This window comes from Oncorhynchus nerka, linkage group LG18 (genome assembly GCF_034236695.1).
Source record: "Oncorhynchus nerka isolate Pitt River linkage group LG18, Oner_Uvic_2.0, whole genome shotgun sequence".
NCBI lineage: Eukaryota > Metazoa > Chordata > Actinopteri > Salmoniformes > Salmonidae > Oncorhynchus > Oncorhynchus nerka.
In genome coordinates, this window is record NC_088413.1 from 60,387,755 (window position 1) to 60,414,349 (window position 26,595).

The 26,595-nt window shown below is 43.2% G+C and overlaps 2 protein-coding genes across 2 annotated transcripts in view; one reads left to right on the plus strand and one right to left on the minus strand.

Annotated features, from left to right (window-relative positions):
• The window catches only part of LOC115145382 (formin-like), a 93,811-nt gene extending 72,109 nt beyond the window's left edge, over nucleotides 1-21,702 (plus strand). Inside the window, 5 exon segments of the mRNA XM_065004243.1 lie at nucleotides 1,028-1,120; nucleotides 14,172-14,223; nucleotides 17,509-17,658; nucleotides 19,146-19,227; nucleotides 19,382-21,702. Of these exon segments, the coding sequence (XP_064860315.1) occupies nucleotides 1,028-1,120; nucleotides 14,172-14,223; nucleotides 17,509-17,658; nucleotides 19,146-19,227; nucleotides 19,382-19,426 (422 nt within the window). The 3' untranslated portion in view covers nucleotides 19,427-21,702.
• A 1,004-nt stretch (nucleotides 21,703-22,706) lies between these two features.
• Nucleotides 22,707-25,336, minus strand: LOC115145381 (gremlin-1-like). The gene is made up of 2 exons (XM_029686902.2): nucleotides 25,109-25,336; nucleotides 22,707-24,553 (listed from the first exon to the last, which is right to left on the minus strand). Exon 2 carries the CDS (start codon nucleotides 24,550-24,552, stop codon nucleotides 24,001-24,003), a length of 552 nt encoding a protein of 183 aa, XP_029542762.1. The 5' UTR covers nucleotide 24,553; nucleotides 25,109-25,336; the 3' UTR covers nucleotides 22,707-24,000.
• Nucleotides 25,337-26,595: the final 1,259 nt, after the last annotated feature.

A 26,595-nucleotide genomic window follows, 5' to 3' on the forward strand; every position in this document is an offset into this window, starting at 1 on the left:
TTAGTCCCTCACCTTTCAAGAGCAACTACTCCTGAGACCCTGGAAAAGGATTGTGGGTATAGCTGGGCATATTCACCTGTTCTTAATACATCCCTCTGGATTCTTCTGGAAACCAGTGAAGCAGTCTCACACTCTGACCAGCCAAGTGTTCCTGTTGTGTTGTTAAGACATTTAGCTATGCAGTAATAACCAACACAAGGTATTTACTGCACTCATTAATGACTTGCAGGTTTGAGTGAAGTTTCAAAAGTTATTCCGGCAGGCCGCTCTGTATATAACGTCCCACGCTGATTGTTAGGAGAAAATGAAATAGTTTGGCTCATGTTTGCCCAAGTCATCATTGTTTCCTTTGAGCCTGTGTGAGCTAGGTGGTTTGGCAGGGCAACAAAGACCCATCCACAACAAACAAGGCTTCGACATTCAGCCGTCACCCACATGTCCAGTTCCACTGGAGAGAGCCAGAACAGGACAGGCCCATCTACTGCCACCATGTCATATCTAGCTAGTGGGCCAAACGCTCATGGTGTTGGTTGGATGACTGTCTTACCCCAGTATCTGTGGCGTCAACATGTGTTATATCCTCACATTCTTTGAGAGTAACAGATTGAACACCCTACTCACATTCAAAGAACAGTCTGTGTTTATGAAGATTTATAATACATTTCTCATTTTGAATGCAGACCAAGCTCATTTAAGTGATTGCAAGGTCTTTTCAATAGCCATCTGGTTGGGATGTTTTGGAGGAGATTCACACACATTTCCCCTCAAATGTTTCCCCCCGGCAGGCTTTGGTTAACTCACTTATGAAAGTGCTGGAAATGTGCTACATTTGCTGTTTGGGCACGCTTGTTATTGTTTTACAGCTTAGCCCAATAATAAATGCCAAATTCACACAGTACACCGCAGTATACAGTCTACTCTCGCTCCCACTTTCTCTCCCCCACCCAACCCAGGCCAGAGCTTTTTTAATCCATTCCTGCTGCGAAATGTCAGATATTTAACATTTCCCGCTCTCTCTCTCCCTCAGTGTGTGAAAAGGCTGTTCAGAAGGTGTGTGCTAACTCCTCTGAGAAGGACCTCCAGCCCTTCAAGGAGAAAATGGAGGCCTTCGTCTCGACCGGTGAGTAACACAAACCATAACCAGAGAGAGGGGAGGAGAAGAGACATGACTAGGACAGTAGCGGTGCATGGGTAAAATCACTGGGGAAGCCAGGGGGAAAAAGCCATATCATAACCTGCTGTATGTGTTGTCTTAATTGCGTTACTTGCTCTATAACCTGTTAGTTCATATGCCTTGCCAGCGTGATATATAGGCCTAAAGCCAAGACAATAAGAAGATACAGTGGCAGAATAAATTCAACAAAACCTTTGTTTCATCACAAAACTGGAGAGCAACCTCTGTCCGCTGAAGTCCACAAAGCATATTGCATGTACAGTGCATTCAGAAAGTATGCAGACCCCATGACTTTATATCTACCTTAAATGCCTGATTGGTGGAGTGCTGCAGAGATGGTTGTGAGATGGTTGTCCTTCTGGAAGATTCTCCCATCTCCTCAGAAGAACTCCGGAGCTCTGTCAGAGGGACCATCGGATTCTTGGTCACCTCCCTGGCCAAGGACCTTCTCCCCTGATTGCTCAGTATGGCTGGGCGGCCAGCTCTAGGAAGAGTCTTGGTGGTACCAAACTTATTCCATTTAAGAATGATGGAGGCAACTGTGTTCTTGTGGACCTTCAATGCTGCAGAAATGTTTTGGTACCATTCCCCAGATCTGTGCCTCGACACAATCCTGTCTCTGCGCTCTACGGACAATTCCTTCGACCTCATGACTTGGTTTTTGCTCTGACCTGCACTGTCAACTGTGGGACCTTATATAGACAGGTGTGTGCCTTTCCAAATCATGTCCAATCAATTGAATTTACCACAGGTGGACTCTAATCAAGTTGTAGAAACATCTCAAGGATTATCAATGGAAACAGGATGCACCTGAGCTCAATTTCGAGTCTCATAGCAAAGGGTCTGAATACTTATAATGAATACTTATAATACTTATAATTTTAAATAGATACCTGTTTCCGCTTTGTCATTATGGGGTATTGTGTGTATATTGATGATTTTATCCATTTTAGAATAAGGCTTTAACGTAACAAAATGTGGAAAAAGGGAAGGACTCTGAATACTTTCCGAATGCACTGTATATATATTTATATTATTATTTATTTTTGACTAAATCAATATGTATTGGTTGTCAATGTTTTGGCGTCAAACTGATTGCCAGTTGTGAAGAAAAGTCAATAGTTGGAAGAGTTGATTAGATTATACATTTTTACAGGAATTAGGCTATTTTCTCTTCAACCATTCAGTCCATCTACTAGAAACTTATGGACAATATCAAATATAGATATAAAACTTTATGACTATATATGAATAATTTTAAAAAAAAGTTATTCAAGTATAAATAACCAAAGTTACAATAGATTGACATATGTTTTCTGTTAATTAACAAAATGACTAAAGATTCTGGTAACTTTGGTAAATCACCGGTAGCTTTGCAACCCTAGACATGACCCCATGTGTTGACCTCCAGGGGGTGCTATGTGTTGTTTTTATATGTTGTTTTAGTAAATACTGCTCCAGCAGACTCATAGCGTGTCACCTAACCCAGGCTGGGCAGGGCAGGCTGTTTGAGCCCCAGTGGAAGCTAATAAAGCCAGAGGCCAGAGTGGCTGCACTGGGTATGGCCTGATTGGGAGTTTAGATGTGTTTACACTCCCCTTGTTCTCCGTAAGCCACTTTTTCTCTACTGATTATAATGGCAGCTCTTGGAAATGAGGATCCTCGATTTTTTGATATCACTCACTGTATCTGAGGCAAGCAGAGGCCTGTGTCAGAGCCCATCCACTGGACTGAGTGATGAGACGACCTTCCCCCTTCTCCTACCGCCAAATCATACTCTGTGACACACTCCCAAGTTCTACCAGTAGATAGTGATGATGTATATTCACCCCCTCTGTCATGTCTCTAAGCCAGCCTGTCATCTCTCTGAATGGAGAATGAACCCACTGTTCTCCAAATCTGTCTTCAGAGATGAAATATTCTCCACATAGACTATTTATTGCTGAGGAGAATGTCATGTAAAGAAACCAAACTCAGAGAGAAACTAGAAAGATCCTGTTTTCCTTTCTCAAAAACACTGAGAGGAACCATTAAAGCCCAAAGCTGTAATTTAGCTCTTCACTATATTTTTTTGCCTTGTCAGGCCGTTAGTTGGGTGGTGGTGGAGCCCATGGCCAGCGTTAGTTAGAGACAGAGCTGCCTGTCAGGGACAGAAGTCTAAAGCCTGTAGAGAGGATCACATTGCCCTTAACATGCTGCCTGTACCCATGGCTGCTATAAAGCTGGCAGGACATCCCTGGCTGAGGCCTCGTAAAGGCTGGTTGGACAGCTTGGGGACCACTGTGTTAGCCAGGGACACACTGCACCGAGGTGGAGACGCTCTGATCCCTTCTACCTCTCCCCCCTCCACTAGACATCTTCACCCCAGACGCTTCCTACAGCCCCCTCCAGTGCCTTGCAAAGGCAGCCAGTCAGCCAGTAGAGCTGCTGCCATTGAAAACAGAAAGCTTTTTCACGTCCATCATGCAGACACGGGCTCCTGTATGGTTTCTGTGGTATGCAGCATGAGGAAACACAGAGGTCATAGTGTTCCTAGAGAGAAAGTGGACATCCATCTCGGAGCGTTCCTCCAAAGGGCCAACGTGTTCAACTGTGATTACTATTGATCATAGGGATGTGAGAGGCAGAGGGAAGGAGTTTACAGAGACGCGGTGTGATCCCTGATTTACTGGAAATTACTGTGTAAATATTCCCAGGAGTTATTGTTCACATAGCAGAGACACATCTGATCCTAACTTGCATTACAATGTGTCTTGCAGACAGAGGGAGAGGCCTTGTGTCAGGCTTATGTAGAGTGGGTGCCAGGCCTGTGTCGCTAAAGCATCATAATACATACAGAAGCTCTTCCCCATTTGAATGAGTGCCAACTAGGACTCCCATACAGTACGTAGGTGTGCTTCTGCCAATGTTCTCACACAGTTCACTGGTTTTAAATGATCAAGCTCTCAACAGTCTCGCAGTGGGTAAACATAAGTGCAACCAAACAGAATCCATCTCAAAGCAACTTGGCAAGCCAACAACCACCTGCATGCAATCTCGCCACCTTCACCATCTTCACATAGCTGCCACAGGCGAGGCGAGGGCCTTCACATTTCTGCATGCTCAAAGAGCCACAAAGAGCGGGCTATTAACAAAACACACTGACTCAGGTCTATACACCTCTATAGGTCTGGTAGAGCATCAGAGGTGTCTTAAAGTGGACCACCTCTGAGGCCAACATCCACAACAACGTCTTTTATCTCTACAAAGTACTAGTGACAGACAAAAGTGTCAGCGTCACGCAAGGCGATCTAGATTTTACTACATTAAAGGGCAAATTGCACACATTACTTGTGGCGGACAGAGAATATTGTTAAACAATAGGCTCTTTCTATAAAAAATGCAAATGTGGTATCTCACAGAGAGATTGCATCCACATGTTATTGGAGGTGCAGAGTGAGAACTGGAGGCAGGGCAGTGTTTTCAGCATAGAAATGATTCATGTACTGTATGTGTTGCAAACAAAGTCTGCCTTGGTATGTTTGTCTCCTAGTTACACATTGCAAATGGAAATGTGTTCTAGAATGTTTACTCTTTTTAACATTCCAGTGTGTCAAACCTCTATCTGTATTATTGATCAAGATCACAGAATATTTGAAAGGTCTTTAAACCATGATGGTTGCCACTGGCTACAAAATGGTATTGGTTTAACAAAAACACATCTTAAACATAAACCTTCCAGTGCGAAACATATAAACCATTCTTAATAAACAGAGCTCCTCCAGCAGTTGCCCTTACTTGTGAAGCAGTGCGGTTTAGTGCTGGTGACAGGTCCCTTCCATTGAGGATGATTCTATGACTTTAATATACAGAACAAAGGAACAGTTCTCACACAAAAGAGTTGTGGAGGATCTAAATATTTAATTGACTGAACAGTATTAGTGTTGTCCAGGCGTGCACGTGTGCCGGTGTGCTTCTGGTAGCAATCTCGTCATCGGTATTGATGGACAGTGATAACCATAAGCAAGCATGTGTAAGAAGGGCGACAGTATTATCTCATACACACTGTATGCTTTTCTTATGGAGGAGGGAGAGTCTGTTGGTCATAGTGCACTCCATGCCTGCTCCTGTGCGAGGCAGGGGAGCAGAGCAGCTCATGTGACCGTGTCTGTGGAGCGCTGACCCAAAACTGCCTGGGAGACTGTCGGGAGGCTTTGAGGGAGCTGTGGGGGCTGTGACCCACCCCTGCTTCCCATCCATACATACAGTACTGCTCTTCCTCATGTTTCATCTGCTCAGATTTTGGACATTTTTGATAGAATGCTGAAATGTTGAGTCCCTAACTTCAAATCAAATCCAATCAAATGTTATTTGTCACATGCGCCGAATACAACAGGTGTAGGTAGACCTTACAGTGAAATGCATACTTACAAGCCCTTAACCAACAATGCAGTTTTAAGAAAATACCCCCCCAAAAAGTAAGGGAGAAGTATAACAAATAATTAAAGAGCAGCAGTCAATAACAATAGCGGGGCGATATACAAGGGGTATTTTAGACATTTGATTAGATGTTCAGGAGTATTATGGCTTGGGAGTAGAAGCTGTTTAGAAGCCTCTTGTACCTAGAATTGGCGCTCCGGTACCGTTGCTATGCGGAAGCAGAGAGAACAGTCTATGACTAGGGTGGCTGGAGTCTTTGACAATGTCTTTGACAAGGTCTAGGGCCTTCCTCTGACACCGCCTGGTATAGAGGTCCTGGATGGCAGGAATCTTGGCCCCGGTGATGTACTGGGACGTACGTACTACCCTCCGTAATCCCTTGCGGTCGGAGGCCGAGCAGTGATGCTCTCAATGGTGCAGCTGTAAAACCTTTTGAGGATCTGAGGACCCATGCCAAATAGTTTCAGTCTCCTGAGGGGGAATAGGTTTTGTCGTGCCCTCTTCACGACTGTCTTGGTGTGCTTGGACCATGTTAGTTTGTTGGTGATGTGGACGCCAAGGAACTTGAAGCTCTCAACCTGCTCCACTACAGCCCCGTCCATGAGAATGGGGGCGCGCTCGGTCCTCCTTTTCCTGTAGTCCACAATCATCTCCTTTGTCTTGATCACGTTGAGGGAGAGGTTGTTGTCCTTGCACCACACTGTCAGGTCTCTGAACTCCTCCCTATAAGCTGTCTCCTAGTTGTTGGTGATCAGACCTACCACTGTTGTCAAATCAAATCAAAGTTTAATTGTTATGTGCGCCGAATACACAGATTTAGAACTTACAGTGAAATGCTTACTTACAGGTCCTAACCAACAGTGCAATTTGTAAGTAAAAAATAGGTATCAGGTGAACAATAGATAAGTAAAGAAATTAAGAAGACACTGAAAAATAACAGTAGCAAGGCTATACACAGTAGTGAGGCTATAACAGTAGCAAGGCTATACACAGTAGTGAGGCTATAACAGTAGCGAGGCTATATACAAGCACCGGTTAGTCGGGCTAATTGTAGTAGTATGTACATGTAGGTATGGTTAAAGTGACTATGCATATATGATAAACAGAGAGTAGAAGTAGCGTAAAAGTGGGGTTGGCGGGTGGTGGGACATAATGCAGATAGCCTGGTTAGCCAATGTGCGGGAGCACTGGTTGGTCGGGCCAATTGAGGTAGTATGCACATGAATGTATAGTTAAAGTGACTATGCATGTATGATAAACAGAGAGTAGCAGCAGTGTCAAAGAGGGGTTGGGTGGGGGGATGACACAATGCAAACAGTCCGGGTAGCCATTTGATTACTTGTTTAGGAGTCTTATGGCTTGGGGGTAAAAGCACCTATCAATATAACGCATTGTCAAATTTTTAAAACAAGAAACTTGTGGCGTCTGGTTTGTTTTAATATAACTAATGTTATATGTATGTGCTCCCGAGTGGTGCAACGGTCTAAGGCACTGCATCTCAGTGACTCCAGTCCCTGGTTCGAATCCAGGCTCTTATCACGTCCGGCTGTGATTGGGAGTACGTTAGGGCAGAGCACAATTGGCCCAGTGTCGTCCGTGTTTGGCTGGAGTAGGCTGTCATTGTAAATAAGAATTTGCTCTTAACTGACTTGCCTAGTTCAATAAAGGTTAAATAAATATTTATATAATTTCGTTTAACTTTTAAGTTTTACTCAAGTATGACAATTGAGTAGTTTTCCACCAATCTACTTAAGTACTTTTAAAACCAGATACTATTAGATTTTTACTTTTAGTTTAGTCAGTTTAGATAAAGGGGTTTTTACTTTTACTCAAGTATGACAATTTATAACTTTTTCCACCACTGCCAGGGGCATACTCCAACAGTCAGACATCATTTACAAACGAAGCATGTGTGTTTAGTGAGTCCACCAGATCAGCGGCAATAGGAATGACCAGCGATGTTCTCTTGATAAGTGCGTGAATTGGAGCATATTCCTGTCCTGTTAAATATTCAAAATGTAACGAGCACTTTCGGGTGTCAGGGAAAATGTATGGAGTAAAAAGTCTTTAGGAATGTAGTGAATTAGAAGTAAGTTGTCAAAAATATACACTGAACATGTAAAGTCTTGGTCCCATGTTTCATGAGCTGACATAAAAGATCCCAAAAATATTCCATACGAACAAAAAGCTAATTACTCTCAGATTTTGTTTTCAAATTTGTTTACATCCCTGTTAGTGAGCATTTCTACTTTGCCAAGACAATCCATCCACCTGACAGGTGTGGCATATCAACAAGGTGATTAAGCAGCATGATCATTACACAGGTGCACCTTGTTCTGGGGACAATAAAAGGCCCCTCTAAAATGTGCAGTTTGATCACTCAACACAATGCCACGAATGTCTCAAGTTTTGAGAGAGTGCGCAATTGGCATGCTGACTGCAGAAATATCTACCAGAGCTGTTGACAGAGAATTTAATGTTAATTTAATTTAATGTCTTTACCATAAACCGCCTCCAACGTCGGTTTTTGTATGTCGGTTATTGTATGGGCAGATGTAACAGTATAACTTTAGACCGTCCCCTCACGCGAACCAGGGACCCTCTGCACACATCAACAACAGTCACCCTCGAAGCATCGTTACCCATCGCTCCACAAAAGCCGCGGCCCTTGCAGAGCAAGGGGAACTACTAGTTCAAGGTCTCAGAGCAAGTGATGTCACCGATTGAAACGCTATTTAGCGCGCACCGCTAAATAAGCTAGCCGTTTCACATCCGTTACACAGACATAAGCTACTGACAACGAAAACAATTGCATTTTATCGATGCCAATTTGAATGCACAGAGATACCATGACGAGATCCTGAGGACCATTTCCGTGTCATTCATTCGCCGCCATCACCTCATGTTCCAGCATGATAATGCACCCATGTCGCAACGATCTGGAATTCCTGAAAGCTGAAAATGTCCTTCCATGGCCTGCATACTCACCAGACACCAGACATGTCACCCATTGAGTTTGCGATGCTCTGGATCGACGTGTACGACAGCGTGTTCCAGTTCCTGCCAATATCCAGCAACTTCACACAGCCATTGAAGAGAAGAGGGACAACATTCCACAGGCCACAATCAACAGCCTCATCAACTCTATGTGAAGGAGATGCAGTGCCGCATGAGAAAAATGGTGGTCACAACAAACACTGACTGGTTTTCTGATCCAGGCCCCTACCTTTTTTCAAGTTATCTGTGACCAACAGATGCATATTTGTATTCCCTGTCATGTGAAATCCATAAATTAGGGTCTAATGAATTTATTTCAATTGACTAATTTTCTTTAAACTGTAACTCAGTAAAATCTTTGAAATTGTTGCATGTTGCATTTATATATTTGTTCAGTATAAATAGTAAAGTACAGATACCCCCCAAAACTACAAAGTATTTTTACTTAAGTACTTTACACCACTGGTCGTGAAAAGGGCCCGACAACGCCTCTTCCCCCTCAAGAGGCTGAAAAGGTTCGGCATGGGCCCTCAGATCCTCAAAAAGTTCCACAGTTGCACAGTTGGGAGCATCTTGACTGGCTGCATCACCGCTTGGTATGGCAACTGCTTGTCATCTGACCGCAAGGCACTCAAATTTTAGTATTCTAGAATGATCTAGAATGTTTATTGCTTTTAACATTCCAGTGTGTCAAATCTCTATCTGTATTCTTGGTCAATATCATATACTGTCCTGCAAAGGGTAAGGTCAGCTCTTCACGAAAGATCCCATTGTACACTGGTTTCCACCAGGCCAAGTTCCCAGCCTTTCCCCACCAGACTATCATGGCCATAATCATCTAGTTCATATTTGCACAACCCTGACGTCTTCACTGTGTTGGCAATCAATTGTCTTGGGCAGAGGCTTTGAAAACCTGTATATTTGTTTGTGCCATGGTAATAAGAGGCTGTAGGCTCCCTCTTGATAGGACAACAATATGAACACCAGCACAGCTTAACAAAGTTCCAAGATTGAGGCTGGCAAGGAACAAGGTATATTTATCGTTTCCGAGAACGAGAGATTTATCGACACAGACACACACACTAACGTTCACCTTTTGATGTTTGATTGAGTATGTATGGAAATGAGATACAGTTGAAGTTGGAAGTTTACATACCCTTAGGTTGGAGTCATTAAACGATTTTGTCAACCACTCCACACATTTTTTGTTAACAAACTATAGTTTTGGCAACTCGGTTAGGACATCTACTTTGTGCATGACACAAGTCATTTTTCCAACAATTGTTTACAGACAGATTATTTAGTTTATTATTCACTGTGTCACAAGTCCAGTGGGTCAGAAGTTTATGTACACTAAGTTGACTGTGTCTTTAAACAGTTTGGAAAATTCCAGAAAATGATGTCATGGCTTTAAAAGGTTCTGATAGGCTAATTGACATCATTTGAGTCACTTGGCGGTGTACCTGTGGATATATTTCAAGGCCTACGTTCGAACTCAGTGCCTCTTTGCTTGACATAATTAGAAAATCAAAATAAATCAGCCAAGAAAAACAATTGTAGACCTCCACAAGTCTGGTTCATCCTTGGGAGCAATTTCCAAACGCCTGAAGGTACCACGTTCATCTGTACAAACAATAGTACGCAAGTATAAACACCATGGGACCACACAGCCGCCATACCGCTCAGGAAGGAGACGCGTTCTGTCTCCTAGAGATGAAGGTACTTTGGTGTGAAAAGTGCAAATCAATCCCAGAACAACAGCAAAGGACCTCATACAAAAGTTTCTATATCCACAGTAAAATGAGTCCTATATTGACATAACCTGAAAGGCCGCACTGCAGGGAAGAAGCCACTGCTCCAAAACCGCCATAAAAAAGACAGACTACAGTTTGCAACTGCACACAGGGACAAAGATCATACTTTTTGGAGAAATGTCCTCTGGTCTGATGAAACAAAAATAGAACTGTTTGGCCATAATGACCATCGTTATGTTTGGAGGAAAAGGGGGAGGCTTGCAAGCCGAAGAACACCATCCCAACCGTGAATCACGGGGGTGGCAGCATCATGTAGTGGGGGTGCTTTGCTGCAGGAGGGACTTGTGCACTTCACAAAATAGATGGCAACATGAGGCAGGAAAATTATGTGGATATATTAAAGCAACATCTCAAGACATCAGTCAGGAAGTTAAAGCTTGGTTGCAAATTGGTTTTCCAAATGGACAATGACTCCAAGCATACTTCCAAAGTCGTGGCAAAATGGCTTAAGGACAACAAAGCCAAGGTATTGGAGTGGCCATCACAAAGCCCTGACCTCAATCCCATAGAACATTTGTGGGCAGAACAGAAAAAGCGTTTGCGAGCAAGGAGGTCTACAAACCTGACTCAGTTACACCAGCTCTGTCAGGAGGAATGGGCCAAAATTCACCCAACTTACTTCTGGAAGGCTACCCAAAACATTTTACCCAAGTTAAATTGTGAAAACTGAGTTTAAATGTATTTGGCTAAGGTGTATGTAAACTTCCGACTTCAGCTATACATACATTCAAAAAAAATTATAGCAGTGGAGCTGTAGTCACCGATGCAGTAAAGATTGTGTAATTTTCTTTCACAGAAAGCTTCCAGGTCCTTAACACAGCTTATACTGGATATGTAGTTCCCTAGCCCTTCGTTATCTGAATGCTTGGTAAACCAGTGGTTTGGAAAAGTGTGTCAGAGTTTTAAAGGCCTAATTTATTGTCCCTCTCAACATGCGTGTCTCATAACTTTCTAGTTAGCCACTACTGGTTTCATGTTTACACAGGTAGCGGAGAAAGAGAAACTTCACACATCCTCTTTCTCACTCACTCTCTCTCACTCTCGCTCTCTCTCTCCTTGTCTCTCGCTCTCTCTCCTTGTCTCTCGCTCTCTCTCTCTCTCTCTCTCTCTCTCTCTCTCTCTCTCTCTCTCTCTCCGTGGACCACTCTCTCTCAAAGCGCCGGCCAGCCTGGTGCCACCTCCACACAGAACCATACCAGAGAGGACCTCAGGCGCCAGCTCGACCCCCCCCGCTGTGACTAACGCCATTGGTCATGACTCTCCCCCCTCCTCCCCCATCCCAGCCATGGCCACCCCTTCCTTTCATTAGGTTTATCTCAGACAATCAGCCTGCTTATGTAAAAAAAAAAATGGGGTGGTAGCAGCTTAAGCTCACCCTCTCCCAAAAGCCCTGCAAACCTACCTTTGAACAATTTTTGGGAGACTTCCCCCTCTTAAATCTTCAAGTGGGAAAGGTCCCCCATCATTGTAAAAAGGATGAATCTGGAAAAATGCAATAAATCTGAGATCACAGGCACTCTCTGGCCCTAGATAAATTCTTGCACCTCGCCCTGGCCGGCCGCACACATCTGCCTTGCATTTAGACACTTTTACATGGCAGGAGTACACAGGAGCCTCCAGTTCCCGAGCCTCATACACTCACTCCTCAGCCCAGCTCTGTGCTGCCTGTGCCCCTGCTCCGCGCCTCTGCTACTTTCCCCTCCTCAACACAGTCCACTGAGACCTCTTCTACTACAACCACACTCCAGACATCACCACCTCACACTCCTCATCAACACACTGTATATATATACTGTACAGTATCAGTTAAAATTCTGGACACCTACTCATTCAAGGGTTTTTCTTTATTTTTACTATTTTCTAGATTGTAGAATAATAGTGAAGACATCATAATTATGAAGTAACACATATGGAATCATGTAGGAACCAAAAAAGTGTTAAACAAATCTAAATATATTTTATACTTGAGATTCTTCAAAGTAGCCACCCTTTTGCCTTGATGGCAGCTTTGCGCACTCTTGGTATTCTCTCAACCAGCATAACCTGGAATGCTTTTCCAAAAGTCTTGAAGGAGTTCCCACATATCCTGAGCACTTGTTGGCTGCTTTTCCTCTACTCTGCCGTCCAACTTATCCCAAACCATCTCAATTGGGTTGAGGTCGGGTGATTTTTGAGGCCAGGTCATCTGATGCAGCACTCCATCAATATCCTTCTTGGTCAAATAGCCCTTACACAGCCTGGAGGTGTGTTGGGTCATTGTCCTGTTGAAAAACAAATGACAGTCCCACTAAGCACAAACCAGATGCAGAATGCTGTGGTAGCCATGCTGGTTAAGTGTGCCTTTAATTCTAAATAAATCGCTGACAGTGTCACTAGCAAAGCACCATCACACCTCCTCCTCCATGCTTCACGGTGGGAACCACACGTGCGGAGATCATCCATTTACCTACTCTGCTACTCACAAAGACACAGCAGTTGGAAACCAAAAATCTCAAATTTGGACTCATCAGACCAAAGGACAGATTTCCACCGGTCTAATGTCTATTGCTCGTGTTTCTTGGCCAAAGCAAGTATCTTCTTCTTATTGGTGTCCTTAAGTAGTGGTTTCTTTGCAACAATTTGACCATGAAGGCCTGATTCACGCAGTCTCCTCTGAACAGTTGCTGTCTGTTACTTGAACTCTGTGAAGCATTTATTTGGGCTGCAATCTGAGGTGCAACCAACTCTAATGAACTTATCCTCTACAACAGAGGTCTTGGGTCTTCCTTTCCTGTGGCGGTCCTCATGAGAGTCAGTTTCATCATAGCGCTTGATCGTTTTTGCAACTGCACTTGAAGAAACTTTAAAAGTTTGAACGTTTTTGGGATTGACTGACCTTTGTGTCTTAAAGTAATGATGGACTGTTGTTTCTCTTTGCTTATATGTTCTTGACATAATATGAACTTGGTATTTTACTAAATAGGGCTATCTTCTGTATACCACCCCTAACTTGTCACAGCACAACTGATTGGCTCAAACGCATTAATAAGGAAAGAAATTCCACAAATGGACTTTTTACAAGGCACACCTGTTAATTGAAATGCATTCCAGCTGACTACCTCCTGCAGCGGGTTGAGAGAATGCCAAGAGTGTGCAAAGCTGTCATCAAGGCAAAGGGTGGCTACTTTGAAGAATCTAAAATATATTTTGATTTGTTTAACACTTTTGGTTACTACATGATTCCATATGTGTTATTTCATAGTTCTGATGTCTTCACTATTATTATAGAATGTAGAAAAAAGTAAAAATAAAGAAAAACCCTTGAATGAGTAGGTGTGTCCAAACTTTTGACTGGTACTGTATATATATATATATATATATATATATATATGTATATGTATGTATGGGTGGTCCTGGGAATCAAACCCACTAACTATCCTGGCGTTCAAAGCGCCATGCTCTACCAACTGACACATAAATATCTTACCTCAGACACCTCTATCACATGCTCTTTCACCCAAGACATGTCAACCTGGTGACCCTCCACCCTGACATTCATTCCACCCCCTGGGAGAGGAAAGGTCTGTTCCCACAGTGTCCCCACCTGGGCTCCACCCAGTGTGACCCTGTATCAGTGGAACTGTATGGAGTCTCATTGTTGTACCTCAGTTTCCCTCCCATTGGATATATCTATTCCCACTACTCTATGTACTTTGACCTCAATGCCTCGACGAATACTGCCTCACACATAGGTTTGTTTACTCCATGTTGTTTTTTGTCTTTTCCAGCTCAAAAGGACCACACTGCTGAGGATGACAGGCTCAATGCAGCACAGAAAAGGTATGAATCGTCTCTATCCATTCTAATATGATAACACAACACGATTTACCTAGAGGTCTTAGACCAAACAACATGTCATCTGTGTAACAGAGTGGTCTTTATTTTCTGACCTGGCTGGTTGCATACCTCTGGAATACTCTAATGTTGGCTTTTAATAAGACCTTTCGACATTCAGAAGGGAACCCAGCCAAGTATAATGGATGGTGGATTTCATGAGGGCATGATGGTTATTTAACATGTTTCACATAGCTAACATGGCTTACATCAGATAAAAGTAATGCAGGTCATTTGTAAAGCTGTCTGTAGTAATCAGATACGGATTGTGATAAGACAGAGGCTTCAGTACTGGGGCCTTGCGGTATCCAGGCTCTTCAGTCATGTAGCAGAAAACCCAGGTCATAACCTGGCCCACTGTAGACTGGCCCCGAGACAGGAATGGCTGCCTATGTAGACACACCACACTCACATACACCTCCCTATACACACACTGCTCCCGCACCGATACTTTTACATACACACACTGTGCTCACTCCACTCCAGTTGTTGTCGAGCCTTATCTTCCGTGTGTGGTATTGCAAACTTCAAGAGTCACTGTAAGAAGCGGCCCATCTGATTTATGGAGATATGGTCAACTGGCAGACGTTTAACGAGTGTCAGAGCGAAACCATATCTGGAAAATGTCATATCGGAAAAACACACTAGAAAGAGCAAACAAAAAAATGTTTTTACTTGTTTAGATAGAGACCAGAATTGTTTGCTTTAAATCATAACTCTCCCAATTCCAACATAAATCATGAAAAGCACATAAAGGAGAAAGTTTCCAAACGTCCCTGTTTCATGTTTCCATTTCAAGCCAAGAGAAGCACTCAGCTTGGGTATGCATGGGTCTCTCCATCTCTCTCTCTGTCTCCTTCACTCCTCTCACTCGCTCTGTCCCCTCTCCCTCTCCCTCTCTCTCTCTTTCCACTATCCCTCTCTCTCTCCCTCTCCCTCTCCCTCTCCTGGTGGTATTGTGATATCTCTGTCTGCGGCTGTGTGACTGACACCAGTGTAATGAAGATGTTGAACTTGGGGATATTGATCAAAAGGGTCCCGCGGCTAACAGCCCCCAGCCTTTAATGAAGTTTGCCTTTAATTTCACCTAAACGAGGCCGGGGGCTGCCTGGCGCTGGGGGGGGGGGGCTCTCAGGTTCCCAGGGACGCACCTCATAAAAGTGACACGCTGGTGATGAATATGGGCAGTGGGCCGTGGTGTGTGTGTGCTGTGTGTGCTATAGTGTGTGTGTGCTGTGTGTTCTTTGGGCCCTGGGTGGGCCCCGACCCTCACATTAGGGCCCCGTGTTAATAAGGCTCATAGACATCACCACAGTTAGCTACTGAAACGCTGGGCCAACACTGGGTCAACCCGTCCAGGAATGGGATTGCGGTTGTTTGTTATGGTCCATGTGGCCTCAAGACAACAACCATCATAGGACTAAATAGGTTGTAGTGAATTTGGATACTTGGTTGGTAAAATGACTTTATGGGAAGCTGATATGATACACAGTTTATGACATCAGTTTTGGGGGTTTGTTATAGTTTTCCTGGGCATCCTATGCAGTGAGTAATGAGGTCCTCTCCAGAACACGCAATCCTAATTTGTTCCTTTTATTTTTCAGTTTCCCTGAGGTTTCCTGATACGTCCACAGTTAATGGACCATTACAGTCCCCCCCCCTCATCATGCTCAATTTCATATGACACGACTGCAGCGTGTGTGCTGCTTACATACGTATGTGGTTACAGGGTGATTCGCAGGAGGGATATTTGAACTGTCCAAAGTATATTGAAGATGTCTTATCTCTGTTAAAGAAACAACAGATGATCACAAAAGTGTGTTTACCGTTCTAATCTGTTTTTGTATGGAATGTTTTAGCGGTCCAAATATCCTCTTGATATACCCGGTTTCCCAGGCTTTTTTAACTGGCCTATTTTACAGCCGTCAGTGAGGAATGCTGGACATAGGTACAGTAATAAACCGTCTCATGGTAGTTGCGTCGTAGCCCTCCAGAAGTATGTGATATGTGTTTGTAGGACTTGGCGTGGGCGGGTGTGTCCTGTGCATGTGTGTGTGTGCGTGTGCGTGTGCGTGTGTGTGTGTGTGTGTGTGTGTGAGTGTGTGTGTGTGTGTGTGTTGCATCTTTGTGTTATTGTGTGTGTGTGTGTGAGAGAAAGAAGAAGAAAACGCAAGGGAAAGAGCTAAACTCACCACACTACAGACTGTGTGTGATTTGTGTGAGCTCTGACACCTGACCCAGGGTCAGGGAAGGAGCCAATACAAAAGCGGCCTAGTTAATCACGCTGGACCGTGCTGGTCGGGTCTACAAAGGCTTCCAGAATTGATTCCCGGCTGTCCTCTCTCTGTTGTGTTCCTCCTGGGTTCTGCTGGCCTGGTCTGTTCTGGTTGTAGAGCGAGGCAAGGCGAGGATGATATACTGCACCATCGGAGGAGGAGCACATGACAGTTATCTGAGGAATTGGGAGCAGCCGTCTGCCGCGCACATTGCCCCGGCCCCCAACAATCCCCGCCCAACATGTCTTACATTAGCGTCGCAACAGCCACCTACCATCTGGAGGTCAAAACCTCTGTGTCAATCTGGGAACATCTCCTGAATCATGACTCCTCTATATCAGGCGTGTGACAGACAGGCCTAGAAAATGCCTTTAATGTTTGGGTTAGAGAAAACCCCGGAGCAGCAGGCTGCTTTTCAAGCCCTGTGAGCACTGCTGAGAGCCTTGTGAAGAATTTAGATTTGGTTACAATTGAATTAGTCTGAGGATCTGCCATACACAGGGTTGTGGATTCTCTTCTCATAAAGACTGAGAATCTTGAATCTCTTCAAGTAGTTCTCCCTTCTATTTGTGGATTTGAAGACCTAATCCACAACATATTTGCGTCAAGCATGTCTCAGAGTGCAGGATGATGAACATTACAAACGTGTGTGTGTGTGTGTGTGTGCACGTGCGTGCGTGCCAGCAACATGCTGTGTTTTGATGTAACATTTACACATTCCTGTGATCATCTTGCATATTGTCTGCCAATAACTATTGTTCCTGGATCGAAACAACGTGTGTGTGTGTCAGCCAGATCTTGGCTAGATCCCCTGGCACTGTTCCCCTTCAGGCTGTAGTAGAGGTCAATGTGATAACGGGACCTCCGTTACTGGCTCTCCCCTGTGACCCAGCAGGATGTCCTCTCACTCTATCTCTCTTCCCTCTCTCTTCTTCCCTCTGTTTCTCCCACACAGCTTCCTGGACATGGTGGGCTACTTTGGGCTCAAGCCAAAGTCTGGGGAGAAGGAGGTGGCCCCTGGTTACGTCTTCATGCTCTGGTATGAGTTCTGCAGTGACTTCAAGAACACGTGGAAACGGGAGTGTAAGAACATCTCCAAGGAGAGGTGAGTAGAAGAATCCAGGCTTGCATCAGAGATCATATTAAATCACACAGCTTGTGATGAAGGGGACAGTTCTACAGCTCCTTTCCAACTGTATCTATTTCTAGAAGCCTGAGTGTTCTTTTTTTGATGACATAAAAGGGGGATTTTTTGTGACTGGGTCAAAGTTCATTCTTCACACTTTAAATATGTTGAACAGTACCTTTAGTCGCTCTTTTCTTACCCATCTTTATTGACACGTAACAGATTGTTGGTGTCCATCACATTTATGTGTGGTACAAACACCCCAACAGGGCATTATAAATTCTGTAGAAAGTGTGGAGTGGAGATGCTTTTACCAGTTCTTATTAAAGCACACGGGCATCAAAGAGAAGGTAGGCAGGCCGGGACCAGGGCCAGGTACAGAGTCAAAGCCTGGGACTGGATTTACGGTGTTTCATCTGACCCGATGCGTGGTCGGATGGGAGTCCAACTGCTGGACAGCAGCTCTCCTGGAGTCCTCCTGGCTTTACTGGCAGGGGACAGAGGCTCGTTAAAGACTGTGTGTTCTGGGAGGACTGTTAAACATTGTCATGATCTGACCAGTCCACAGAGCTTCAGGCTTACTGCATATGGAGACATGCAGCACTGCACATGGAGACATGCACACATACAGTCACCATACATACAGTAAAGCAGGGCAGCTATCTTTGAACTGGTGAGTTATGGACAGAGGTAATGCTCTCCCAGCCATTCCATGGACCCATGTGCTCTCTTAATTGTTTACTAGGCAATCATGTCCCGTATTACACACAGCTGATTGTGCTTATGTACAATCAACTTTATTTGAAATACGGTTTGCACACCCATAAAACCCAAGTGTTTTTAAGTCTAGCTCATTATCTCATTGGCCCACTGTCATTCTCCCTGCTTTAAGCGGTGGGCTTCACTACCTGCTAACTCCAGAAGGCTCAACAGTACAGAGTGGGGCTGTGAGGGAGGATGAGGACTCTCTGTGCCATGCTTACATGCAGTGTTCGCGGTAAAATATAACATGTTGCGGCGGTGCTTCGCTGTGCCACATACAATAGTGCCCAGGGTGGATAGGGTAGGCAGGGTAGCCTAGTGGTTAGAGCGTTGGACTAGTAACCGGAGGGTTGCAAGTTCAAACCCCCGAGCTGACAAGGTAGTTAACCCACTGTTCCTAGGCCGTCATTGAAAATAAGAATTTGTTCTTAACTGACTTGCCTAGTTAAATAAAGGTCAAATAAATGCTGCTATTACAGTACAAATAACTTCTGGAGGGACTGAGGCCGTTGTTAGCGAACTAACTCATGTATGCCAATGTTATTAACAGACATCAAGAGGTTTTCTGTCTTAGACATGACAGTGTTGTGCCACATGGTCAGATATGTGACACAATGTACAAATTTGAGGGAGCTGTTATGGTTTATGTACTATTATCAAAAGTTATTTTAACCTGTTAGGTTGATGTTTTCTCTTTCTTCCAGGCTGAAGGAAGCGCAGGAGAATATGAAAAAGATCACTGCTGAGAAGAGGGTGGAAACCAAGAAGATCAATGCCAACAGTCTGGTAAGAACTGGACTCCCTTCAACCTCCCTCAAATATTTTGATCAGTAACATGGTTGCTATTACCTTGGCTACTAACACAGTCGATCATGGTGGATCATATCATATAACACAATGCTTTAAATCTCAGCTATCCCTTTTTCTCCTCTGTCAATAGAAAGAGAGACTGCGTCAGAAGGAAGCCAGCGTGTCCTCCAGCTGAAGAGGATGACCATTGAAGGACAGAGTGGAGAGAGGAAGTGGAGAGAGATGGCAGATGGGGAAAGTCTGCTGGCTTTGCCACTTCTCGCCTTCACCACCTGCCTCTTACCCAACATCATACCTCATATAGCCCTCCGTGCCCCCACGCTGTGGACCTCTCTACTACGGCCAATTCTACCGTCCCTACTGACTGGACCATCTCCACCACTCTCCATGGGGCACCCCTCTTTCACCTCAACCTCGTTCCCAGATGAGAGGCACCTTGTGTGGCTTCCATCACTGTGTATCCCTAGGACTACCATCCAGACCACTTACACCATGGGAAATAGGAACCTGTCTGCCTGACACCCTGCTGTAGATATGCCGACTGCTAAGTCTAGGTAGGCCCCTGACCCCTGACCGCTAGGCTTCCTAGGCCTGCTGGAGCTGAGGACCTACATTCATTCCCCAGTCTGGGTTTCTTTAAGGACAGCATCACACATCTTGATGACATAATGCAATGCATTGTAGCTAGGTTATACAAATACAATAAATACATCAAAAATAAAGAGGAGGCCTCATTGTTGTTGGGCAATGTCAGCAGATATGGCTACCAGGTGATGTTCACTCAGAGAAACTATTACGATTGAATGAGTAAGACATTCAGGTATTGTTATTCTAACAATGATTCAGAATATGAAAGCAATATACAATGCTATCATGTGGAGAATAGCTATTCATCTGCTGTGGCCCATTTTTGAAGTGTGTCTTGTAAATGCCTTTCATATGGTGTTTGTTTTCATATGAGCAGAGACTGATGTTGTATTATGAAGAGAATCAGTAGTCTTTATTGGACTGAGAGTCCTGTTGAAGGCATAGCGATGTGGGTCCTGGTCAGAAGGTAGAAACTGGATGTAACGGTGTTAACTTTCTCACTGCACCAGACTGACCCCTCCTGGGTGATAGCCAGAGAATGCCAGACCTTGGCAGCAATGCTTTGCTCTCATCCCCCGAGTCAGACATCACGCTCTGAGATGAACAAACAACCCTGCTATAAGCTACGCTGAGAAAAGCAACAGGTCTTCTGAGTATGGCTGCCCTGACACATTTTTTTAAGTGTATATGATAGAACCGTTAGTTGTTCCCAATGAATGTCATTCATGACATATGTATGTCACAATTCTAAGCACTTTCCTTCTTGCATCAGCTGTATTTAGTAGCTAAGCTACATCCCCTGTTCTTCTCAGAATGGTACTTATTAATCAAATGTATTGCACTTTTTTTACACCTCAGTTTAAACTCCTATGCAATTCTATGGCTTGCGTGCTATGATAAGAACATTTATGAATTAATGTTGCAATGAAAATTGCATCATCCATTTCGAGTTTTTAGAGAAAACTATATTATATTTATTTAACAAAATATTTGTCATTTAACTCTGGAAGATTTAAACGTTGTTTTGGAAAACTCTAAATGTGAAAGATTTATTTTATGCCAAAACATTAACTGTTAACTGCCTCTTTGAGGCTGTATTTTTGTGTATTATTTGTTTCCTACCCTTAGCTTGAGGAGGATACATGAATGGCTCAGTAGTCAGGTGAAAGATGTGTTTAGTTTAATTTGGATGTGACATATTATGTAGAGCCTTATTCATTTACCCCAAATTATCTTGTTTCATACCTGCTCCAAACTGATAGGGAGAGTATCATTTGGCTAAATATATTGCCTTTTGATTTATTTAAATCAAGAACATTTGTACTTTGTTTAAAAATAGAAACGATTGCTCATATCAAGCCATGTGTATACTTCACCCCTGTCAGAACCTAATTGAGTGTAAAAAATAACATCGTTGTTTCATAATCATTGAATGTGCCATTATTTTGCATGAAGAGTTTTCACAATCTTACAATTGCAAATTGTCTGTTTACTTTACATTTTTTTCAAAACCAAATTAGTAGGCTAGAAGTTAAATATTATGAAGGCCTATCTATAATGTAAATTGGTTCATTTAGTTACAGGCCGATATATGTTTCCACGTTTTTTTACATGTTTATCGTAAAATAAATCATTTGCGCTAGGTCAAAGAAATAGATGACAGACACCACAAACATCACAACATTTCAGTCACCGAAGTCTTAACTGGAGTCTATAGATGAGGAACTTTGCAGCTTTGGAAAGGAACGTTTAAGCATCCTTGTCAATTGTTTCTCTACTTTCAGCACTCCCTAATAGGCTTAACATTCAGGCTCAGTAATGATGCAGTAACTAAATAAAGGTGAAATATGTTCATTACAATGACTCAAGTAGCCAAATTGTTTCATTAATATATATGATTAATTTATGCGCAATTATTTATTAAATTGCACCTGTTCCTCTCAAAATGCATATTTTCATTATGAATGAATAATTGAAACGTGTTAGAAAGCGCGATAATAATGGGAGGAAGGAGACCTAAGTTAAATGGATAGAAACAATCAATTTCCCTGAAAACATGTTGCATGTTTTGTATTGTTGTGTATTTGCCTACAATTGGCCGCAAACGTGATTATTCAACACTACATTAAGTACAGTAAAGGCATGGCAAGGCTAAATCGAAGAAAAGCGAGGCAACTGATATGTTCTTAGCCTAAAACATTGCATTTCCAAGCAGATGGATTTTTTACGCATGGGGTGGCAAATTACCATTTGCCAAATGCGCACGAGGCTTAAACAACTGGACAATAAAGATTTGACGAAGAAAACTCGGCCCGGTATTACATTTTTAGCGAAGGGCTATTGATTGATGTATTTATTTTTAGAGAACCGTGTGGAGAACCATCTACAGTACACTGTCTGAACAAAAAATAGTAATGCAGCAATGGTTTTACAAATTCGTCATAGCCCGGTTTAGCGTCAGATTGTCCACAGAAAGACATGGGCCTGTGGCTGTGAGCCGAGGTAGAGGCTATTGTAAACTCTGATAACATCGTTTCAATGGGGTTCTTGAGAAGGTTGTTGTGCCTGACATGTAATTGCGTTTCTTGTGGTCTTTCCTCATAAATTATATTCGTTTTACGACGAAATGTAAGCTGTCCACGGGTCTAAGGAACGTATAAAGGTCCCAGCAAGAGGTTGGCTCCAAGCAACAAGGAAATAACCCCATCGCTGGAGAGGATGCTTTTATTTGGTGTTTCGGGTTAACCTGATGCATAAAATGTTCTGTATGAAATTGGGAGTCTTTGCCGTTTGGGTGTGGGTTAATTTACTGCAACTTTCAGACAAAGAATGTGAACAAAAAACAAGCACGTTCAGTGAACACTGCATCAATGTCAATAACTGTTTATTTTGTTTTGTGGATCACTTGCTTTGATATAATTATCAAACCGGTTGCATATACAATTGGTGTATGAATAACATTTTAAAACTAAAAGAAACGCTTCCATCTATAGCATTATAAACAATTATGTACACGGAGTGTACAAAACTTTAAGAACACCTTCCTAATATTGAGTTGCACCCGATCCCCCCCAATTCTTCCCACAGTTGTGTCAAGTTGGCTGGATGTCTTTTGTGTGGTGGACCATTCTTGATTACACACGGGAAACTGTTCAGCAGCTTTGCAGTTCTTGAAACAAACCGGTGCCCCTGTCACCACCATACCCTGTTCAAAGGCACCTAAATAGTTTGTGAATGGCAAACAAACACAATTGTCTCAAGGCTTAAAAATCCTTCTTTAACCTGTCTCCTCCCCTTCATCTACACTGATTGAAGTGGATTTAACAAGTGACATCAATAAGGGATCATAGCTTTCCCCTGGATTCACCTGGTCAGTATGTCATGGAAAGAGCAGGTGTTCATAATGTTTTATACATTCAGTGAACATCGACCATTTTTATTTAAATGTCAAACTAATACAAACATTTGGTTTGTTTCGATTTATAGCGTGGAACATAGGTATAGGCCTAGCATACTTTACAAAAGCTATCTTTTCTCCACTAGGCTATATTGAACATTGGAGTCACAAATCAGTGGAGCATTCTTGCCACATTAAATAGTCGTCACTTATCTTCAAATTCCACATAGTGGAAACTAGTCTTCAACCATTATTTAAATGCATTGTCCGTCATATTCCCTTCCATTGAAATTTGTTGTGATTGCCTAAGGATGTTTCTGTCCAAAAGAGTGTAAACGTCCTCTGTGAAACGGTTCTGCAGTCCTATTTGCGGAGGTTGGAAAAGCCGTGCGCTTGGTTACAAGTCAATCCGCAGCTTGTTGTGTTCATTCCATGTTATTATACCATGAAACGTTGCTTGCCACAGGCTGCTATTGGAATTGGATTAATACAACATTTGACACATAAAAGTATATGGTACACCAGGCTTTGTTTACAAAATAGTATGCCCACGTATAGACCTATCTACACAAGCCTATATTATAACATGGGATGCACATGTTTTTAATTTATTACTTTCCTTGCAGATTGAACATTTTCCCATATTTGGAAGAGGGAAATATGCTCCCAGTCAGTCATATGGTTTTTGTCGTTCATGTGAGCAATCCAATAGCGGTTTGATGAGCAGACTTATTGGCTGCATCCCGGTCAATCACACCACATGGCTAGTCCAATTCTATGGATATGCAGCGGCACTGCTTTACGCGCTGGATGCGCTTCTTCTTGGTGGGCGGCTGCTGGTCCGGGCAGTTCAAAGTGTAGGTCATGGTTGTAAATCGTTTCGGCTTGCAGAATGAACAAGACTGGAAGGCTCCCTCTTCCCTGCGGACATGTCTGGGGATGTAAAAAGAATTACACTGTCCGTAGCAGAACCTGTTAATGATGGTGCGGCTGATGCAGCCCTCCTCGTGGATGGTCTGTTTGAGTGGCTGGGTCTTGCACCAGTCGCGTTTCAGATAGCGGCGCTCGGTGACATGCAACGCTTCTTGGCTGGACTCCAGCACCTCCTCAGCCGGTGAAGCAGAGCTCTTTCCCCGCCCTCGGGAACCAGAGCCCGCCTGCGGTGTCTGTGGTTGCTGCTCCGATTCGTTTGGGTTGTTTTTGTCAGGATGAGGGATGGCGCCTTGGGAGCCCCTGATCCTTTTGGAATCCACTGGAGATGACAGCAGCCCAAGGACGAAAACCATGCCACAGAGGATACGCGCCGATCTGGCCATCCTTGAATAGGAAAGATACGTGAAGGTTGAATCATCATCCATAGCCTAGCATTTTAATATTTGTTGTTAACAACAACCCAGATTTGCGCTGCGTAATTAATGCATGGGCTTTCTCGTCAGCCTCACGAAACAATACACATAACTTGCGATTTAAGAGGAATAGAAACATTAAACATTGCCTTTAATTAACATATTTATTTTCTTGTTTTTACATTCACAATATAGTCCACATTACCCAACTCAATCGTCAAACCAGAAAGAAGATAAAAGCTATCAGAATACAAATGTATATTTTATGGATTTTGCGGTATAGTTATAAGGCGAAAGCCATTGAGTAAAACCGAATAAAGAAAAACTATCTTTATGCATGAAAGTAATCATTTAATTTCACATGTATATTTACAATAGTCTACAACAATCATTGAGATATGTATTCTAACGACAGAATAGGTATACATACCACGTGTGACATGATAAGGAACCTAATTCGATAACATGCCCAAGTTTTACGCACATACTTTCTCAGATGTTAAGCGTTGAACTTCACTTCACTCACCTGTCAAAAGCTCCAAGTAGCCGCAAATGAAATTATCTGTGGTGGGTGTTTTTATGAAATCTCCCGAGGCAATAGGCAGCTAATGGTGGAGACTGTAGTACTGCAGACGGGGCGCGCGTTGGTGGGAGTCTGGAGTCGTTAACGATTCCATAGAAAGCGGCTGGAGTTTCAATACAAAATGCTGCAGCGCCGGACTGTCTCCTTTTTAAATGTCTGCCAGCTGAGATGTGCACAACAGACCCCTCAACATTATTGGCTAAGCATGATGCAAGGAAAATCAAAACTATCCGCCCCCTCAACACTTCCCCGAATACACTTTAAGAAAACAGACAACCAAGGAATATCATGGGGGAGGGGGTGTGGGAGAACTTTGGCACGAAGTTCATGGAAACCATGCAGACTTCAGTGCTGAACTGGGCACAGATTTGGGAATGTAATGCATGTCATAAATATAAAGTAAGTCTAGTCTATTTTACTCATCTGCATGTTATCTCTAATATCTCACATGTTCTATAGGCTATGTTTACAGAGAGGGAGAGAAGAGAGGGGCAGTTATGGTTTATTTTACATTCTGCTTTTTACATGATAGAAATTACATGATAATGATAATGACATATTAGTCAAAGCTCATCTTTAAGCTCAGGGCCCTGGGTCTGAACCCTGCCCTGTGCAACTGGGTCCTATTCCTGTCTGGCCGACCCCAGGTGTTGAAGGTAGGCAACAACACCTCAGCCACGCTGATCCTCAATACAGGGGCTCCACAGTGGTTCATGCTCAGCCCCCTCCTGTACTCCCTGTTCACTCATGACTGCGTTGTCACGCAGGTCTCCAACTCAATCATCATGTTTGCTGATGACACAACATGGGTAGGCCTGATTACTAAATCAAATCAAATCAAATTTTATTTGTCACATACACATGGTTAGCCAGGACAGCGGAGTCAATCACCACCTTCCGGAGACACCTGAAACCCCACCTCTTTCAGGAATACCTAGGATAGGATAAAGTAATCCTTCTCACCCCCCCCCCCCCTTACTAGATTTAGATGCACTATTGTAAAGTGGCTGTTCCACTGGATGTCTTAAGGTGAACGCACCAATTTGTAAGTCGCTCTGGATAAGAGCGTCTGCTAAATGACTTAAATGTAAATGTAAATGTAGCAGATGTTAATGCGAGTGTAGCGAAATGCTTGTGCTTCTAGTTCCGACAATGCAGTAATAACCAACAAGTAATCTAACTAACAATTCCAAAACTACTGTCTTATACACAGTGTAAGGGGATAAAGAATATGTACATAAAGATATACGAATGAGTGATGGTACAGTGCAGCATAGGCAAGATACAGTAGATGGTATCGAGTACAGTATATACATATGAGATGAGTATGTAAACAAAGTGGCATAGTTAAAGTGGCTAGTGATACATGTATTACGTAAGGATGCAGTAGATGATATAGAGTACAGTATATCCGTATGCATATGAGATGA